This window comes from Perca flavescens, chromosome 19, assembly GCF_004354835.1.
Source record: "Perca flavescens isolate YP-PL-M2 chromosome 19, PFLA_1.0, whole genome shotgun sequence".
Classification (NCBI taxonomy): domain Eukaryota; kingdom Metazoa; phylum Chordata; class Actinopteri; order Perciformes; family Percidae; genus Perca; species Perca flavescens.
Genome location: NC_041349.1, coordinates 2,891,647 through 2,911,178, shown reverse-complemented (window position 1 = coordinate 2,911,178; position 19,532 = coordinate 2,891,647). Strand labels below are relative to the sequence as shown.

The following is a 19,532-nucleotide window of genomic DNA, read 5'->3' as shown; positions in this document are numbered from 1 at the left end:
TCTCCCCGCCTAGCGCTCCACACCCTGGGGACGTCTGGAGAAGGAAAGAGTCCAACCCCTTTCCTTTAGAAATACAACTAGTTAAAGACACTACAAGGACATGTTTGGAGTCCAAAATCATCTTCTAGATGCTCCAACAGGCTCATGTTTATTTTAAGACAGTGTTGTATAATGTGTTAGGCTTTTCACAATAAATGAAACAGAAAAGGTGAGTTCTGAACATAAAGAGGTGAGATTTGAACTCATAACCTCCAGAGCTGAGCTGTCAGAAGTTTGGAGTCCAAAGTCAGTCTTCTAAATGCTCCAAAAGGCACATGTTTATTTTAAGCCAGTGTTATATTTTGTTCTTCGAGCCAGGTGTACTAAAACCAAAAGCCCATTTTTAAAGTCCAGACCAGGTTTTAACCTGCTGAAGACAGAAACATGTTGCTCCGTTTTAATAAGTTCAGGCGAAGCTGAGTAATTCATCTATAAAGTCAGAGAGGTGCTCCATATCTGTGGGCTTTAAGATGTTTTTAAGATGGTATATGGGCCCTGAGGTACGCCACACAGGAGTGTTTGGGAGAATGAATGTGATCAACTTCTGAATTTAAAAAATATTAAGCTGTAGTCACATTAAAGTAGTTTTCCATCTGCAAGTATTAAAGTATTTGAAGGTGTAAAATCCCTGAACATATACAGAGTAACATCCCAGGTAACGATGATCAGAGGGCTTTCAGTAATGTCCCATTCTTTAACCCTTTAAACTTCATATTGAAGTAAAGCCTAAAAGGCCTTTACAAAGACAACTTTAGAGCAGTTCTCTGTGGCCACTACCAGAGGCCAGCTCATTATGTCAGGGACTGCAATAATGAGAGGGCCTCTCATCCAGCCTTTTCTCCTCCCAGACACCCTCCTCCTCCTCCTCAGGTCGAAGCCACCCTGGACCTCGGCCTCCCAGCCCAAATACTCCGAGCCCCCCCCCAGCTTGCTGAGCCCCCCGGGACAGGATGCTGAGCGTGCTTCACCAGATCCCCCGGTAAGCCCTGCCACGGCCTCCCGGTGGCCACTGAGAGAGGCTGAATAATGGAGTCTTCACATGTTCCCTCACATGTACACATCTTTATTTCTTCTGGCTAGTTTTATTTGATCACTTCATTAGTTTGGCTTTAGTTTCTAATGTCCTGCAGTTCTCTCTCTCCGTCACTTGATGGCGCTGTTGACCTGTTTTTGGGGGAATTTGGGCAGAAGTTGGAGAAAACCATCAGCTACTTACAACTACATATATACATATATTTAAGTTTAAAGCTAACACACAGTAGCCTAGCTGTCTGTATCTGTATGTGTATATAACATGTTGATATTTAAAGGATAACTTGTGTATATTTCTACCTGGACTCTACCTCCCCGTGGTTCTGGGTCTGAGGGACTGATGGGAACACCAATCTTTGGGACTGGTCCAGTATTAAACCAGAAACCAGCTGCTGTGGAGCCCTGCAGGACAGATGTGTTCTAAAGTCTTCAGCCCTGAGCTAAAAGAAGGGAGAGTTGTTTTCTGGGAGTCTGTTCCAGATGTGTGGAGCAGAGAAAGTGAGCGCTGCTCCCCCCTGTTTAGTTGGGACTCTGGGGACAGGAAGCAGACGTGGACCAGACCACCTGAGAGGTCTGGGGGGGTCAGAATGGAGCAGCACATCACAAATGGATTTTGGCCCTAAACCCTCATCTGGAGTTTTCCCTGAAATATTCACATTTCTGTTATTGGAGTTTGATTACATTTATCATAACTTAAACAATCATTTCATACAATAATAACACAAGAAATACACACACACACACACACACACACACACACACACACACACACACACACACACACACACACACACACACAAATATTTAAATAATATTTCAGAAAGGAAAGTTCAGTTATTGTTATTACTACACATATGACAGGTTGATTGTCATACACGCACACACACACACACACACACACACACACACACACACACACACACACACACACACACACACACTCACACACACACACACACACACACACACACACACACACACACACACACACACACACACACACACACACACACACACACACACACACACACACACACCCAAACACACAGAGACACACACACCCGCACACAAGCACACACACACTTTCTACAAACACACACACACACACACACACACACACACACACACACTTTCTACATGCTGGATTTTAAATATTTAAATAATATTTAAGAAAGAAAAGTTCAGTTATTGTTATTACTACACATGTGGCAGGTTGATTTAATTATTTATACTTATATTATATCATGTTTCCGTTGTTTCCGGTTACATAATTCATATTGAATGTGTCTTCAGTGTTACAGTAAAATAGTTTTGTTTTTGTTTTTCTTTAAATATCTTGACCTACTTTAATTCTATTGGTTGCTGTTAACTTCCCGTCCAATCAGCTGTCGTTGTGAGGGCAGAGGGGCGGGCCCTCGGCGGTGAAGAGGAGAACGACCGTTATCCTGATGATCAGAAGAGAATCTGTTCTTTTTCTCCGGTAAAAAGACCGCTGATTACACCCACTGAACCGGACAGAAGGTGTGTGTGTGTGTGTGTGTGTGTGTGTGTGTGTGTGTGTGTGTGTGTGTGTGTGTGTGTGTGTGTCTATATGTGTTAATATCGTTTGACATCCACACAGTTTGTAGACGTTGTTATACCAACGGCTCTTAGCGTCGTTAGCCCGCTAGCATCGTTGGCAGTTAGTGTAGCATTGCCAGACATAGCTCTCCAGAGCGCAAGCTAAAGTCAGTGTGGAGTGCTAGCTTGGAGGCTAATAGAGAAGCCAGTTAGTAGTTGTTTTAACTGACTGAGACATGTTGTCTCCACCGGACAGAGAGGACCGGGACACCGCTCTGTTGTGACCCGGCAGGGAGACGACACCTCCCGGGCGCTGCTGCAGCAGAGAGCCGCCGCAGTCCTCTCCGTCAGACGCCACTCACCATCCTCTGGTCTTAACTATTCTATTAGTCAAAATGATTCATCATTTCTGATGTTTTTCAAACTCAAAAATTAGGTATAATGTCATTTAAATTAGGTTTATATAAAAAGAAAATGACAAGTTCATTTCTGATGTTTTTCAAACTCTAAAAATTAGGTATAATGTCATTTAAATTAGGTTTATTTACCATGAATAAAATAATCGTTGAAAAGAGGGACAACGTTTTAAAAAAGCAACAAAAACGTCGGAAAAAGTTCCATGAAAAGAAAATGACAAGTTCATGGCACATGAAGACAACACAAGGGTTAAATAATCATTTATTGACGTGTTTTGACCAATGAAAGGTAATACTAATCATTATGATGATTTTTATCATTATTTTTGAGTCACTATGATTCATGTTAGAATTCATAAATTAATTAAAAAAACAATGTTTGAAAAAACTACAACTCCATTTTGTTTGTTATTAACGTTACATAATGCACCATTTTACATTACTGTTAAAAAAGTGGCATTTTTTTGTTACAAAAATCTCAGCGTCATGTAATAATTTATAATAAAAACCAGAGACATTTATTAGATATATTATTACATACTGGGTTCAGGTTTTTATTACAAAATGCATCAGATTATTACACACACATACATTAATTAATAATAACTGTAATATATTTTTGTTATAACAAACAAACATTTGCTGATTTTTTTGTTTCTGAAATGTGATAATTTGAATCTTTTCTGTGTCGTAGGTTAGGGAAAGAAATATGAATCCCAATGACTTTGGTTTCCATGTCAATCAGGATTATTTAACAGGATTACTTCAAAACATCAGAAAAAGCTCCAACCAAGACAGTAGTAGGGCCGCTCAGTTAGGGAAGAAATCCTTTAAATCAGGATTATTTAACAGGATTCCTCCTTGTCTTTTAGAAAGATGTTTTCATTTATTCAAGTTAAAAACAGTGAAGCATTTAAACACCTTTAACTAGGACGTTTCCCTTCATTCTTTTACTGGAGAAAAAACTCTCTGGCTTGTTTGCATTTCTTTAAATCATAATGGTCTTGGGCGGCGCTAAGCTCTGGACGCAACGACTTTGGCTCTGCTAAATAGTCTGAGGAAGGAACTTGTTTAGATGGAACATTTTCACCCCGATAGAAGAAACGCCATCTGCATGTTGACAGAGAGCATACACACACACACATATTATATATTTTTTTGGTATTTACAAAGGGAAAGTAATGAAAAAAGGTACCGTTGGGTACTAGAACCAAATTTCCGGTATCGTACCGGCATCGGTAAAAATGTGAACGTTACCCAACCCTAGCCACATGTAATATAAAATGAAGTTAACTGTTGACACAATACGGTAAAGTGAGCTATTTAAATGAGCTGCATACATGGCATAACGTCATTAACTCTTACCAGTGTATCACCCTGCAATCCTGCCACAATCACTCCCAAAACATCCCATTTAGATATAAAATGGTGTAATGTTAAACATATTCTTTGTAAATCTTTACAATTATTCCCCGAAAGACAACACTACATTTTAGTAGTTATTTCAGTTTTCATGCAGGAGATACTTGGCTCTTTGAAGTCCTATGGATTGGTCACCTCATCAGCGCTGGCATTTTCTCCTTTCAAACAGAACATTTTAATATAGTAAAACATGGTCAACTATAATTCACTCCCAACTCCCATTAGTTCTTCTAACCGTTGTATCATTATCTCTGCATGTTTCCCCCTTGGGTCTACCAAAGGAGCCCTCAGCAGACGTCAAGCTGGCGACTGTAGCAGGAAAGAAGGGCAAGAAGGAGGAGGAGCAGCCTGCAGATCCTCCAGCAGTAGCAGCAGAGGAGGAAGAGGAGGAGTATGAGGTGGAGAAGATTTTGTACCACAGAGTGGTGAAGGGAACAGTAGAGTTTCTGCGGAAATGGAAAGGGTTCTTAGAGTAAGTATGAGTCTATAATATTAATTCTTGGTGTTGATCCTGAGATACAAATTGCAAATAATCTACACCAGGGGTTTTCAGACTGGGTGAATATGAGCCTCCCCTTAGAGTAGGTAAGCTAGCAAGCAATGATTCAATGGTTTTAATCAGGGTCAGTGCAGAAAACCCACACTCACACAAGAAGGTGGAGGTGCTGTCATTTGCTAGCACCTCCTTGCAGACCACACACTACAGCAGAGGTGCAGCCTCGGACCCCGACCAGGTGAAACCTAACTTTAAGTACACAGGATCATATTTCCTATGTTTTTTGCTGGGTCCGGTCTTCTCCCTTAATGCTGACTTCTGTTGACTTGGGACAAGGAAACGACGCATTTTAAAGCTAATACACGCACGCACAATTACCGATATCAATAGATACAGAGTTATTTTTTTCTTGCGTGTTGTGCCTCCCCTGTAGCTCTTTGGCGCTAAGGGAGGCGTGCCTCACTTATTGAAAACTGCTAACCTACAGCATAAATGTCAGCATTGTATCATGCTCTCAAAGTTGAAGGTTTGGTGTTTTGACACTAAGTTGCAGACCCGCAAACAACCTTACAAAATGGCAATAGAAAAAAAGGAATAATACGAATTAGCAATTAGAGTGAGAATGTATTTCCTAAAAACAAAGCCTGAGGAGATTTTCTTCTGTCTGCACTCACCTTTCCAGTGAGGATAACACATGGGAGCCGCAAGACAACCTGGACGGCCCCGACCATATCGCAGAGTACATGCAGAAACACAAGGAGAAGGAGGAGAAGAAGAAGGAGGGCAAGAGGAAAGTAGTCAGTGAGGCCTCGGGAGACTCAGAGGAGCGAGGGAGCAAGAAGAAGGAGGAGGAGGTGAGTGAAGGAAAGAGGTTACTCCAGACTGAAGAGTCCCAGAAATCTAATCTCAATATTAATGAATGCACACAGAGGGTTTCACAAATGTCTTTTAGGATTTATATATAAATGACTCTCCACATTGCAATATGCTGATGCACATACATACATGTAAAATATTACAACATTTAGGATATGATGTGCAGCCCTAGCTACAACTGTTAATGTGTGTAAATGATTAGTAGCCTAACTCCTTGAATGATATGATTATGACGGTTTCAGAGCAGTGGTCAGTAGTGTTTCCCACACACAGACTAATGTGTGGCTGTGCGCCTCACTATCAACACCGGCCGCCGCACATTGCGTTTCGTTATACCGTATTTTGCGGACTATAAGTCGCACTTTTTTTCCTACTTTGGCTGGTCCTGCAACTTATAGTCAGGTGCGACTTATATATCAAAATATATATAATTTAACATGTTTTTACATGTTAATTCATACTGAAAACATTACCGTCTACAGCCGCGAGAGGGCGCTCTAGGCTTGTGACAACTAGAACGCTGCTGCTAAAGACAACTGAGAAAGAAAAGAGACAAACTGCAGCTAGTAAAATATGCAGCCAAAAACGGTAATCGAGCAGCAGAAAGAGAGTTTGAAATGAGGGAGAAACTTATGAGGGAGACTGGGGAAAAGGTGACTCTTACTGCAATGAAGAAAACAAAGAAAGCTAATCGGCTAATCGTGGGCTGAAAGCGAGACGGCCAGGAGGAAGGAGTCGGGAGGGGCTCGTTCACGGTGCAGTTACGTCTCCATAGTTCAATAACTGTTAATGTGTTACGTTAACATACCGGACACCTACCTTATTCAGCGTATTGTTCTGTGTGCTATCAGGCGGTCCGCGATCATCTGCCCAGCTTTCTCTTACTGTTTCATTACAGCGTTACAGTTGTTTCATTACAATTTGCCTGAAAAATGTAGAATATTTTGGAACTTATAAAAGTTATGAAAAGTACATTTGCTTCCATAATAACATGTCTGCAAACGGCACATATTTTCCATCATTTTGTCAAAAATTATTTTATGAAGAGTTACAATTGTGAGTGAGAGCCAATCCAGGGTTTAAAATTGTTCACTAACGCTCTCTCTCTGTTTGTCTGTTGCTATAGAAACGGCGAGGAGGAGAGGGCCATCAACGCATTCACACTGGAGAGAAACTGTACAGCTGTGATCAGTGTGGGGCAGATTTCAAAACTCAGGGTAACCTAAAAAGACATCAACGCATTCACACTGAAGATAAACCGTACAGGTGTGAACAATGTGGGAAAACCTTTTCTCAGAGTAGTCACCTTAAAAGACACCACCAGCTCATTCACACTGCCTCGTAGTGAACATGTTTCAGAGCCAAGCTGTTTCCTCCTGCCTCCTCCTCATGCCCTGATAGCTGTGTTGTTATATTCTGATCTTCTTTCCACATTGAAGGCTGACCAGCAGTAACTTGATCTTCTGAACACCATGGATGTTATCCTGGATCAGCTTTTTTTGGTGATTTTTTTATGCTAATGTTGAAGCTGTTTTACAACAATGTTCCCACAGTGTGAAGGGGAAGGCCCAAAGGTGACCATTTAGTGTTTGCTCTGATGAATGATGACATCGGCTGCTCTGCCTGAACTTTAAGAGGTTTAAAGATGTTTCGGTCGGAAAACGTAGGTTTGTTTGTTTGGTAAAAACTTTGTTCTCAGTTTTAGAAACATATTACATTTTGTTTTTACTTTTCTTTGCCTGACAGGAAATCTGTCTAATTTTGATTTTAGGAATACATGTTTAAGGACTTCAGGATGCACAGAAACTCTCAAAATGTTGCAGCAATGTTCAAAATAGTCATTTCTCCAGGCTGCTTTCTCATTTGGGCCTAGACGTGTGGCATGGCTGCTCTTCATGGTCCCCTTATTTGTCTTTGAAATAATCTTTGAAAACCTTTTTTGATGTCCTTATATACTCCAAAACTCCCAAAAGTTGGTGCAAAACCATAACCTTTGACATTGTGAGACTATACAGCGATTTGGTCCATGCGAGTTTAATAAGCGGCCTTCATTTGGACATAGTTGTTTCAATATTTGGGGAAATTGGTCGAAACATTCCTCTCATCGTTACCAACATACTGGAAGTTGGTCATTTTTAATTTAATTTTTATGCTCTCAGGTTATTGTTCTTTTGTAGTTTAACATCATATTTTCCTACTTTGTGGACTTTTCATGTAAATGGGTGAATTAAGGGTTTATTTCACCACTTTGGTTTGGTTGAAATAAACCAAACTAGAGTGGTGATTGTTGGAACAGTGGAAAGATGAACCAAGACGGTTTTTGGTGGTTTTATTTAGTTTCTGTCCACTTTGAATGAATTGTGTTTAATAATAATAACATTTCTGTTTTAATTAAATGGAGTCTGGTGGAAAAATAAATAAAAATGCTTAAAATTAATCTATATTTTGTCATTACTCCTTATACTTCTACATTATTTTAATTATAGAAATGCTGTACACAATATTTAATACTCAAGTAAAGTACAAGTACCTTGAGTTATTTACAGTACTTGAGTAAATGTACTCAGTTACTCAGTTGACTAACATGAACTCTGGAAAGAAGGAATTTAATGTTTTGAAGGCTAATGATCTCAACATTTTTTACAGATGTTTTGACCTGGATTATGATAGTAATGTGACCCGCTGCAGAAACCTGTCTATGTCATTACAATGTGACCCAATACAGAATACAAATTAACCCTAATGCTGTTGTGATGGAAGTTTTCCTATGAAGCAGCAGCGTTTAGAAATATCAATTATCAAATGAAAACGAATAATGACTGTTTGAGAATTAAACCAAAAACATTTGCAAATGGAGAAAACACAGCTTCAAAGGTACACGCAGCACAACTGAAAATGTCTTTCTAACCTAAAGTCTAAACATCCAAACATCATATAGTGAAGACCTCTGTTAAGCCCCCCCTCTAAATGTATCTTTTAGTATGGCCATAGTTGAAAAGAGGACATCGTTAACAGTCACACCATTGTCTCACCTTCCCCTCTGCTCTCTGTTCCTAACATTAGCCTAAACAACACTTTTATCTCAGGAGACAGAAACCTACGTAGTTCTCACTGTGGTAAACAGTCATCGGCCTTCTCCACTTCTAGCTAAGCAAAAAGTCAACAATGTGAGAAGGTTCAGGCTAGTAGAACTAAATAATTCTACTGGGCTATAGTTCACGGTTGCCAACTATTTCACTTGGAGCCTTTTGAATCTACACATGAAGAAGCTAAATCTTGTGGCGTTATAAAACAATCAAACCAATGGTTAAAATAAAATTTGCCACCACACTGTCACCACCGTTTTTAATGATGGTATTTCACCTTTTATTTTGAAAACATTTTCGGATGAGCTGACTCCGGCTTGGAGCCCTCTATTTCAACTCTCTGTCGATAAATGTACCATCCCTACTATTTGGAAGACATCTGTTGTCATGCCTGTGCCTAAAAGACCCTGCTCACAGCATAATAATGATTATAGCAGCAGCGCTGACATCAATAGTGATGAAATCATTAGAACGTATAATGGTTGGTAATTTAAGGAGCGAGGTACAGCTTCTCTTGGACCCTTACCAATTTGCCTATAATAAAGGCAGGGGTACTGACGATGCCCTAATCACAACTGTACACTCTATCGTAAATCACATTAAAAATCCATCAGCTTATGTTTGATTATTATTTATGAACTTCAGCATTCAGTTGTATTCTCCCTCAGACACTGTTGTGTAAATGACAACAGATGGACGTGAACCCCTTCATTATTATATTATTAGATAGTATGCTTCTTTTCTGACGGACAGGACAGCAGGTAAGCTCTACTCTTTCTGATACTCTGAACATAAGTACAGGTGCCCCTCAAGGCTGTGTAAGCTCTCCTTTACTTTTTATAATATACACAAATGATTGCAGGAACATCTATAGAAATAACCACATTATTACATTTTCAGATGATACGGCCATACGTAGTCTACTACTACTTACTTACTCAGACATTGCTATCTATACACAGATAGAGGAGGTAGTGAAGTGGTGCAACAAGCATAAACTGCAGCTTAATGACTCCATGCAAATAATGAGTACTTTTAGCGTGTATAGAGCTAGCATATGTCCACCAAACTCCATGTAAATAATCAGGACTTTTAGCGTGTATAGAGCTAGCATATGTCCACCAGACACCATGTAAATAATCAGGACTTTTAGCGTGTATAGAGCCAGCATATCTCCACCAAACTCCATGTAAATAATCAGGACTTTTAGCGTGTATAGAGTCAGCATAGACCAGACTCCATGTAAATAATCAGGACTTTTAGCGTGTATAGAGCCAGCATATCTCCACCAGACTCTATGTAAATAATCAGGACTTTTAGCGTGTATAGAGCCAGCATGTTTCCAACAGACTCCATGTAAATAATCAGGACTTTTAGCATGTATAGAGCCAGCATATCTCCACCAGACTCCATGTAAATAATCAGGACTTTTAGTGTGTATAGAGCCAGCATATCTCCACCAAACTCCATGTAAATAATCAGGACTTTTAGCGTGTATAGAGTCAGCATAGACCAGACTCCATGTAAATAATCAGGACTTTTAGCGTGTATAGAGCCAGCATATCTCCACCAGACTCCATGTAAATAATCAGGACTTTTAGCGTGTATAGAGCCAGCATGTTTCCAACAGACTCCATGTAAATAATCAGGACTTTTAGCATGTATAGAGCCAGCATATCTCCACCAGACTCCATGTAAATAATCAGGACTTTTAGCGTGTATAGAGCCACCAGACTCCATGTAAATAATCAGGACATATCTCCACCAGACTCCATGTAAATAATCAGGACTTTTTAGCGTGTATAGAGCCAGCATATCTCCACCAGACTCCATGTAAATAATCAGGACTTTTATGCGTGTATAGAGCCAGCATATCTCCCAGACTCCAGGACAGGGGTTGCAAATTAGTCAAGGCTATAAACCTGTATGCATGGCATCTACTTTGTATTCTTGTAAATAATCAGGACATTTTTAATACTGTATAGAGCCAGCCATATCTCCACATGTAAAAGGTCTCTTTTATTAAGGGTTTATTTCAACCAAACCAGAGTGGTGATTGTTGGAACTTTTATAAAGATGAACCAACTGTATCTGAAGTCTTTTGATATATTTTTTTCTTTACTGTATCGAAGTCTCTTTTATATATAAATTAAGTTTAAAGGTCCCATGACATGCTGCTTTATGGATGCTTTTATATAGGCCTTAGTGGTCCCCTAATACTGTATCTGAAGTCTATTTTATATAGAATTTAGTGGTTCCCTAACCACTAAAGGACAGGGGTTGCAAATTAGTCAAGGCTATAAACCTGTATGCATGGCATCTACTTTGTATTCTTTATAAAGCAATGTTCTATGCATTTGTCCCTGTCAAATAAACATTAAATAAATAAAATAATACTGTATCTGAAGTCTCTTTTATATAGGCCTTAGTGGTCCCCTAATACTGTATCTGAAGTCTCTTTTATATAGGCCATAGTGGTCCCCTAATACTGTATCTGAAGTCTCTTTTATATAGACCTTAGTGGTCCCTAATACTGTATCTGAAGTCTCTTTTATATAGGCCTTAGTGGTCCCCTAATACTGTATCTGAAGTCTCTTTTATATAGACCTTAGTGGTCCCCTAATACTGTATCTGAAGTCTCTTTTATATAGACCTTAGTGGTCCCCTAATACTGTATCTGAAGTCTCTTTTATATAGACCTTAGTGGTCCCCTAATACTGTATCTGAAGTCTCTTTTATATAGACCTTAGTGGTCCCCTAATACTGTATCTGAAGTCTCTTTTATATAGACCTTAGTGGTCCCCTAATACTGTATCTGAAGTCTCTTTTATATAGACCTTAGTGGTCCCCTAATACTGTATCTGAAGTCTCTTTTATATAGACCTTAGTGGTCCCCTAATACTGTATCTGAAGTCTCTTTTATATAGACCTTAGTGGTCCCCTAATACTGTATCTGAAGTCTCTTTTATATAGACCTTAGTGGTCCCCTAATACTGTATCTGAAGTCTCTTTTATATAGACCTTAGTGGTCCCCTAATACTGCGTCTGAAGTCTCTTTCCCAAAATTCAGCCTTGGTGCAGAACTACAGCCACTAGAGCCAGTCCCACAATGAGCTTTCCTTAGGATGTGCCATTTCTGTGTCTGTAGCTATTGAGGAGGAGAGAGGGGGGGTAAGGAGGAGGAGGAGGTGGGGGGTGTGGTCTTGACCAACTGCCACTTTGCTCGTTTGAAAGCCATGATGTCTCTCTCTCTCTCTCTCTCTCATGGGTGGGCCAAATTCTCTGGGCGGGCAAAGCAGAGAAAGGGGAGGTAACCTTCCTCCTTATGAGCTCATAAGGAGAAGATTCCAGATTGGCCCATCTGAGCTTTCATTTTCTCAAAGACAGAGCAGGGCTCGGTTTACACCTATTACCATTTCTAGCCACTGGGGGACCATAGGCAGGCTGGGGGAACTCATATTAATGTTAAAAAAAACCTCAAAGTGAAATGTTCATGTCATGGGACCTTTAATAATCATGAAATTGCTATTTTATTTAAATGGAGCCTGGTTGTTATGTGGGAGACAGAATGGACCCAAATGCAAGGCTCTCAAGAAACAGTTTTATTTAAATGATATTCAGAGGGAAGGAGGTGGGGAGGCGGACACCAGGGACAGGAGTAAGGGTACGAGGGCTGAGGTAGGATGGCGAGGGAACACAAGGAAGGGAAACCGAGGCCGAGGAAGCCGAGGAGGAGGCACTGGAATCCGGGGAGTATAGGAGCCGAAGAGGGGATGGCTGGAAGCGGGGGTGGAGGAGGAATGGAGCAAATAGCCACGAGGATGGGACTGGAGGGTGTAGCCAGCTGACTGGAGACAGAGGGAAGGTCTGGAGATGATAACTGCGGAGAGACGAGTACAAAGAAGGGGTAAGATAAGACAACAGCAGAGACAGGTAAGGACAGATTTCTACAGGTTTTCTCTAGAAGCTTAGAGCGCGTGTCACCAGTGGGGCTGAGACAACGATCAAGCAAAGATGGTGAGTTGGTCCGGGGAGGGGGAGAAAACAGAGAGAGGACCACCAGGACCAGGACCAGAGAAAACAGAAAACAAGGCAGGAACAGAGAAACAGAAAACAGAGAGAGGCAGGACCACCAGAGAAAACAGAAAACAGAGAGAGGCAGGACCACCAGAGAAACAGAAAACAGAGAAAGGCAGGACCAAGAGAAACAGAAAGAAAACTGGAAACAGCCAGAAAATAAACTCACAGCCAACAACCATCACACAGGTGGAAATATACATTTAAATGCCTACATTATATTTTGTAATTTCTCTTTATACTTACAAATTGTTTTAATAATTAAAGTGCTTTACATTATTTAATACTCAGGTAAAGTCCCAGTACCTGGAGTTAAGTCCATTACTTGAGTAAATGTCCTCATATCCAGTCCACCACTAACTGATTAATGAACTGAATGTGGATCTGTTGTTTCCCTCCTGACCTCCAGGCGGCGGCCTTCTTTCATTTTAAACTTTTAATCTGAAAAACCCGGACTGGGAGGAAGCGGAAGTCTCGTTGTTTGACTGGGATGTGTGGCTGGCGGCGGGATAGCTGTGCTGTTTGTTATTAGTGAGTTTGAAGAAGACAGAGCTCCAGGTAAACCCGCACACACTCAGCTAAACACTTTAAGAACTGCTCTTTTACACGGCACTCAGAGACAAGAGAAGACAGAGCTGCGCATGCGTTAGCTTCCCATTCGGCTGCGTAATGCTAACGGAGCTGAGCAGAAGCTAGCTAGCTCTTTCATATGGCTCTTTGTAGTTTAGCTTATTTAAAGCTAATGGACTTGCTCTTACTACTTGTTGTCTGGAGTTTACACCTCCAGGGTTGAAAGCACTTAACTGGAAGTCTCTTTGGATAAAAGCGTCAGCTAAATGACATGTAATGTAGCAGGCTAGCTCTTTCTCTAACAAAGAGAAAAAGATAGAAAGTATTAGTATGTGTGTGTCTGTAGAAAGTATTAGTATGTGTGTCTGTAGAAAGTATTAGTATGTGTATAGAAAGTATTAGTATGTGTGTGTGTCTGTCAGCTGCTCCCATTGTTGACCTTGTTCTAAAATGGGAGAAAGCCAAGCCGTTCTAAATGTAGTGGAGCTTCATTCTTTCTGAGAGCAGAAGTGTGGCCGACTTTCCCTCTGATCCAAACAAACAGACCGGAGCTGAACACTGATGATTATTACCGAGCTGTGGAGAGGCTCAGGAGCTTGGAACTTGTTAACTGGATCTATCTGCTTATTGATCAGCTCCCAGCGGCTAATTCCCTCCATACGCTTGGTTTGGAAAGTGTGTGTGTGTGATTATGGTTACGGTAAACAGATGTTTAAATTGAATGCTGATTCAACATGCTGCCTATTCCAGTGTTAGGGGCGTAATATGTCATCCATACACACATCCACGGTCTATGTTCACGGTCATACACGGTTGGTCTGAATGAAATACACCCAGAATTTTAACCATGACCTTACTTCCTGCTTACTACTGGAAAATAAAATAAGTCAATAAATAGAATTCAGACTGTGGACTGAATATTTACACTGGATTTAAAGCCATGTAAAAGGGTTTGTTCATAGACTGTATGTTAGCATTTGTACAGTCTATGTCCTCAGTCCTACCCTACAAATACAAACACACACACACACACACACACACACACACACACACACACACACACACACACACACACACACACACACTTTCCTTCGTAGCCTAAATGGCAGAGTATACATACATATGAAAATACAAAGATATTGAACAACATTGCTTATTTGTGATAATCACATACCATGTTTCACTTAGCCTACTTCTCAAACATACAAGAATCATTTTGTGTTTGTGTTGAACTGTCTGGGCCACCGTAGCAGTGTGAGGGGAAACAGCTCAAGTTGTGTTTGTTAACTACAAAGTAGTATCATGTGTTTCTGCAGTGACAAGATGATATATGGCAGAGTTAGTCCCAAAGAAAACTAAAACTGCACCGCCGATATGGAAAGATTTCAGATTTGAAGCGGAGTGTGTGTTAAACCAAAGAGGTTCTAGCAGTGCCACACAAAACCGTTTTTACTTCACTTTTTGAAATATGTTAGGTCCATATGTGTTTGTGTTATGTCATGAATGTGTAAGTGAACTGCAACTTCCTCTGTCAGCTGATACTGATAGCCAGGCTCTCATTGGCTAGCTGTTAGCCAATGAGAGGTCATTTTTATTGTAAACTGACTCTCTAGAATAGACAAATGCATTTTAAAGCTATGAATTGAATAATTTGCCTGCTGAGAAACGAGTTTCAGACATTGACATTTGTTGGGGGAACTAACCTGCACACGCATTACATATGGATCTGAAAGTTCTCATCCCTTAAACCAGATATTTAAGTCTGTAAACTGTGTTAAAGGTTGAAAGTGCAGATTAGTAATGCTCTGTTTTTGGTCCACTTCCTGTGTTTCGTAGAAGTGGTGAACTTACAGCTCGCAGCACTTTAATCAGATATAGTGGGTAGCTTTGGTTTGATATCTAGTGTCGGCAGAATCACTTTTCCGAGTGAATTTAAGCTGGGCTTTTATTGTGAAGGGTAGACACCAAAAAGCCAGCGTTATGGTAGTGTTTATTTTTACCTTTTAGATTTATTCCCAGTTGAATATAATGCTGTTTTCTCCAAACTACTCTGAGTTCATGTTGTAGCTAGGAAGGAGATGGACCAGTTTTCCAGCTGCTGCTTTGAGTTGTCAGCCTGTTGTTTTAGTTGTGTGTGGATGGGAGGAAAACGAGAGGAGACAGCAGCTCCTGAATATCTCTGGGGGCTTTGATTTGTCCTGAACAGAATCCAGAGTGAGTCCAGCAGCCCCAGTGGAGATCTGCTGGATCTCAGGACCAGAGAGGAATGGAGGAGGACAACCAGAACCAGGAGCAGCGGAGCACCGAGGTCCCCAGAAGACCAGCAGCAGACTGGGACTCTGATAGCAGCCATGTTCAGGTCAGTGTTCAGGACACAACAACCACTCTAAAGTAACCAGGCTCCGTGGGTCATCCCTTCATTCTGTTGTTAGAGATCAAATGTGGAGAAAGGAAGTTGTAGGAGCTGATTGAGTTATTGTTTTTTTGTTCATAAAATGTCTGTAATATACATTGTGACCACTTGAAACCCCTTTATCAGCATCGCTGTGACAACAAAACTACAGGGCCGACGTAGTTTACTCCGTCCACACCTCTGTCTGTCTGTGTGTGTGTGTGTGTGTGTCGGACCTCTGCTCTCTGTCAATATAATGTTTACTGTTTATTGTTGATTGATCCCCAGTGGGACAATTACTATTTACCAATGATTTATATGCAGAGAGGACCGATAAGCTTGCCCTTAAGGGCCCTGTTCATGTGGCACAGACATATTAATTGCATTTTGTGTCTGTTAAGAGGCACAAAGGAACTCTAAAACTTGCCCCAACAACTGCCATGTTAGCTCAGGGGACGCTTGGACACGTAGCTGCAGCTTCTCCGTGTTGCCTGCTCTGATTCGGGTCGGGTTTTATCAAAAGTACTTGTGTAGCTATAGTGATCAAGATTAACGTAAAAATATGCTGGAATTCTCCTTTTTAAAGCCTCTCTCACGGCAGCTCCCAGGTACCTCCTTTGGGTTTCTTTTTTCTGTGTCTGTAGCTTTAAATGCTATTGAGGAGGAGGAGGGGGGGCAAGGTGGAGGGTGGGGGTGTGGCCTTGACCAACTGCCACCTTGCTTGTTTGAAAGCCATGATGTCACAATACAACCATTACACAGCATAGTTCCCCCAAGTTAGTTTACAGTCTACATATCCATGCCTGCACCATATGTAGGGCCTCCTCCATCTCCTGCTTTTCCCCACAAAGACTGTTTTTGGACATCGGGCCCATATAACCAAGTTGAGGCATGCGTTGGCATTCTGAGTGCCTCCATGCTGCATGTGTTTGAGCAGACTGTCACTGGACATCTGGTGATACACAGGGATGAGCTTCGTATGAATCATTCAAAAGACCAATATTTAGAACATTGGAGAAAGCAAACAAAGTAGACTCAATTGTTATTTGACAAATTATCTGCACACTGTTAGAGATACGAAGAAGAAATGGATTCTGACTAAATACAGGCTCAGTGACCACCAACTGGGTCAGACAGACAGGTCAGAGAGAGAGACAGGCTCAGTAACCACCAAGTGGGTCAGACAGAGATGAACATCCTCCTCCACTGTGAAAAAGTATCTTCACTAAGAGATTTACACTTTGAAAAAATAGCCAAAAAAATAACCCTTCCCAAAGTTACCACCAGAAGAGAAGCTGGTAGTTCTCCTAGGAGAGGTGACAGCAGCTCCACTGACAGCTAAATATGTTTGTAATCCCGTGTTTTCTTGCTAATGACAACTCATTTTGTCTTCTCTGAGATGATTTTTGACGCACTTCTTTCGACATTCTGAACTACCGCAGAAATTACTTTCACGATTGGTTGGTGATAAAAAGGAAATGACCATATTTGGATCCCGAAGCATTGCACAGGAGAGAGAGAAAGATTTCCAACAGTATATGGGATGACAGGGGGAGCACAATGGAAATAAGTTTGTAACTTTCTTGTGTTATCCTCGACAGTTCTGATAAATGTACAATGTCACTGTGATGGTATCTTTTTATGCATTTACTTCTGTTACTGTCTTATAAATCAAATCAAAAAGGGTGAAGAGCAGCGTGATGATTTAGAACGACTACTTTTGTTGAATTTAGGCGAAATCTACAAACGCAAACAGACAGTGTAGTAAAATAAAGACCTAAATGTGTATTTCAGACTTTTTTCACCACATGTCTGAAAGAAGACATGTTATTGAATACAAATAGCCCAAAATCTCAAAATTGACCAGTGAAAAGAAAAAGAAAAACGCCTTAAAGAATGAAAATTACCCAGAATGTATGAATGGTTTGTGTTATTTTAAAGTTACCATGGAATTTCTAACCAAGTAAAACTGAAGCAAGTTTTGGACATTGTCCCCATTCATTCGAAGTCTGGGAAACATTTTTTTATATTTATTAAATTATAAAAGTTATGAAGATTACATTTCCTTCCATAATAACATGTCTGCAACTGGCACACATTTTCCTTCATTTTGTCATAAATTACTGTATGAAGAGTTAAAATTGTGAGTGAGAGCAAGTCCAGGTTTTAAAGGTTATACCATGGTCTGGGTTAGGGCCGGGACGATTCGTCGACGTAGTCGACTACGTTAATGTGTCGACACCAATAATTTCCGTCACTAAATAAATAAAACTTGCGTGCAAATTAATTAATGTAATGTGGAACTACTGTTAGATACGCGGGTTCTAGGGACACCTGATCTGTAGCTCTGAAGCTAGCCGAGCTCCTCCGCCTACATGCAGGTTTTTGTCAGGTCGACGGTCCAGTGAGTGAGTCAGAGATAGCAGCACGAAAACACGAGTATGGCGAGTGGTGGCGACCCTCAAGAGTTCCCTGCCGGCCTCTTTAAGATCGCAAGTTTGGCAAAACTTTGAGTTGTCCATTGTCAGGTATTAATGGACGACGGCGAGGCGACGTCGGGCATTAACCCTTACTTCACTAACTCTCTCTCTGTTTGTCTGTTGCTATAGAAACGGAGAGGAGGAGAGGGACCCAAACGTCACCACTGTCAACACTGTGACAAATCCTTCACAACATCTGGATATTTAAAGATTCATCAGAGAGTTCACACTGGAGAGAAGCCGTACAGCTGTGATCAATGTGGGGCAACAGAGTACCCTTTACACAACAACATAGTGGAGAGAAAAAGACATCAATGTGGGGCGCATTCACACTGGAGAGAAACCGTACTGGTGTGAACAATGTGGGAAAACCTTTTCTGAGAGTGGTAGCCTTAAGAAACATCAACTCATTCACACTGGAGATAAACCTTACAGCTGTGATCTATGTGAGAAAACGTTCACCACTACAGGAGAAGTTGAAAGGCACCGACGTGTTCACACTGGAGAGAAGCCGTACTGGTGTGAACAATGTGGGAAAACGTTTTCTCAGAGTGGTAGCCTTAAAAGACACCAGCTCATTCACACTGCCTCGTAGTGAACATGTTTCCGAGCCAAGCTGTTTCCTCCTGCCTCCTCCTCATGCCCTGATAGCTGTGTTGTTATATTCTGATCTTCTCTCCACATTGAAGGCTGACCAGCAGTAACTTCATCTTCTGAACAGCATGGATGTTATCCTGGCTACGACTACATATATCCTCCCTTTTGAAGGGATTAATTCCACTCAAAATTAGCTTTTATTCCTGTAATAAAATTTTCTGAGTTCAGGATTCAACTGCTAGCACTATTTAACTAATGGAAGTAACGAAGGAGTATTTGTTCTTAATTTAAAAAAAATCCCATCACTGTTTACTATGGTAATGTCAAATTGCTGAAATATTTAGTTCATTGTCCTTTAAGACGAAAAGAAGAACCAAATATTCATAACTGGGGAGCTTTAATCAGAACATGTCTGCTGCTTAAAAAATGACTTGAACAGTTAATGTGTTTAAACCGCATCTGCAAACGCCACATCTTGAGACGAACAGC

General features: G+C 40.8%; 1 protein-coding gene and 1 long non-coding RNA gene across 2 annotated transcripts; both read left to right on the top strand.

Moving 5' to 3' along the window:
• Positions 1-1,551: 1,551 nt before the first annotated feature.
• On the top strand, positions 1,552-7,285 carry LOC114546111 (zinc finger and SCAN domain-containing protein 20-like). Its single transcript, XM_028564776.1, has 5 exons — positions 1,552-1,642; positions 2,457-2,551; positions 4,751-4,941; positions 5,648-5,819; positions 6,968-7,285. Exons 1-5 carry the CDS (start codon positions 1,552-1,554, stop codon positions 7,184-7,186), a joined length of 768 nt encoding a protein of 255 aa, XP_028420577.1. The 3' UTR covers positions 7,187-7,285.
• Positions 7,286-13,453: 6,168 nt separating this feature from the next.
• LOC114545289 (uncharacterized) lies at positions 13,454-18,706 on the top strand. The gene is made up of 3 exons (XR_003690856.1): positions 13,454-13,562; positions 15,781-15,933; positions 18,576-18,706. It is a non-coding gene; the product is annotated as an uncharacterized LOC114545289 (long non-coding RNA).
• The last annotated feature ends 826 nt before the right edge of the window (positions 18,707-19,532 follow it).

What these genes read in the sequence shown, in the direction of transcription:
- LOC114546111 (XM_028564776.1), top strand. Translation starts at nt 1,552, where the DNA reads ATGTGTGGAGCAGAGAAAGTGAGCGCTGCTCCCCCCTGTTTAGTTGGG. An exon ending in GAATCTGTTCTTTTTCTCCG is followed by an intron (nt 2,552 to 4,750) that starts GTAAAAAGACCG and finishes GGTCTACCAAAG; the next exon opens with GAGCCCTCAGCAGACGTCAA. An exon ending in AAATGGAAAGGGTTCTTAGA is followed by an intron (nt 4,942 to 5,647) that starts GTAAGTATGAGT and finishes TCACCTTTCCAG; the next exon opens with TGAGGATAACACATGGGAGC.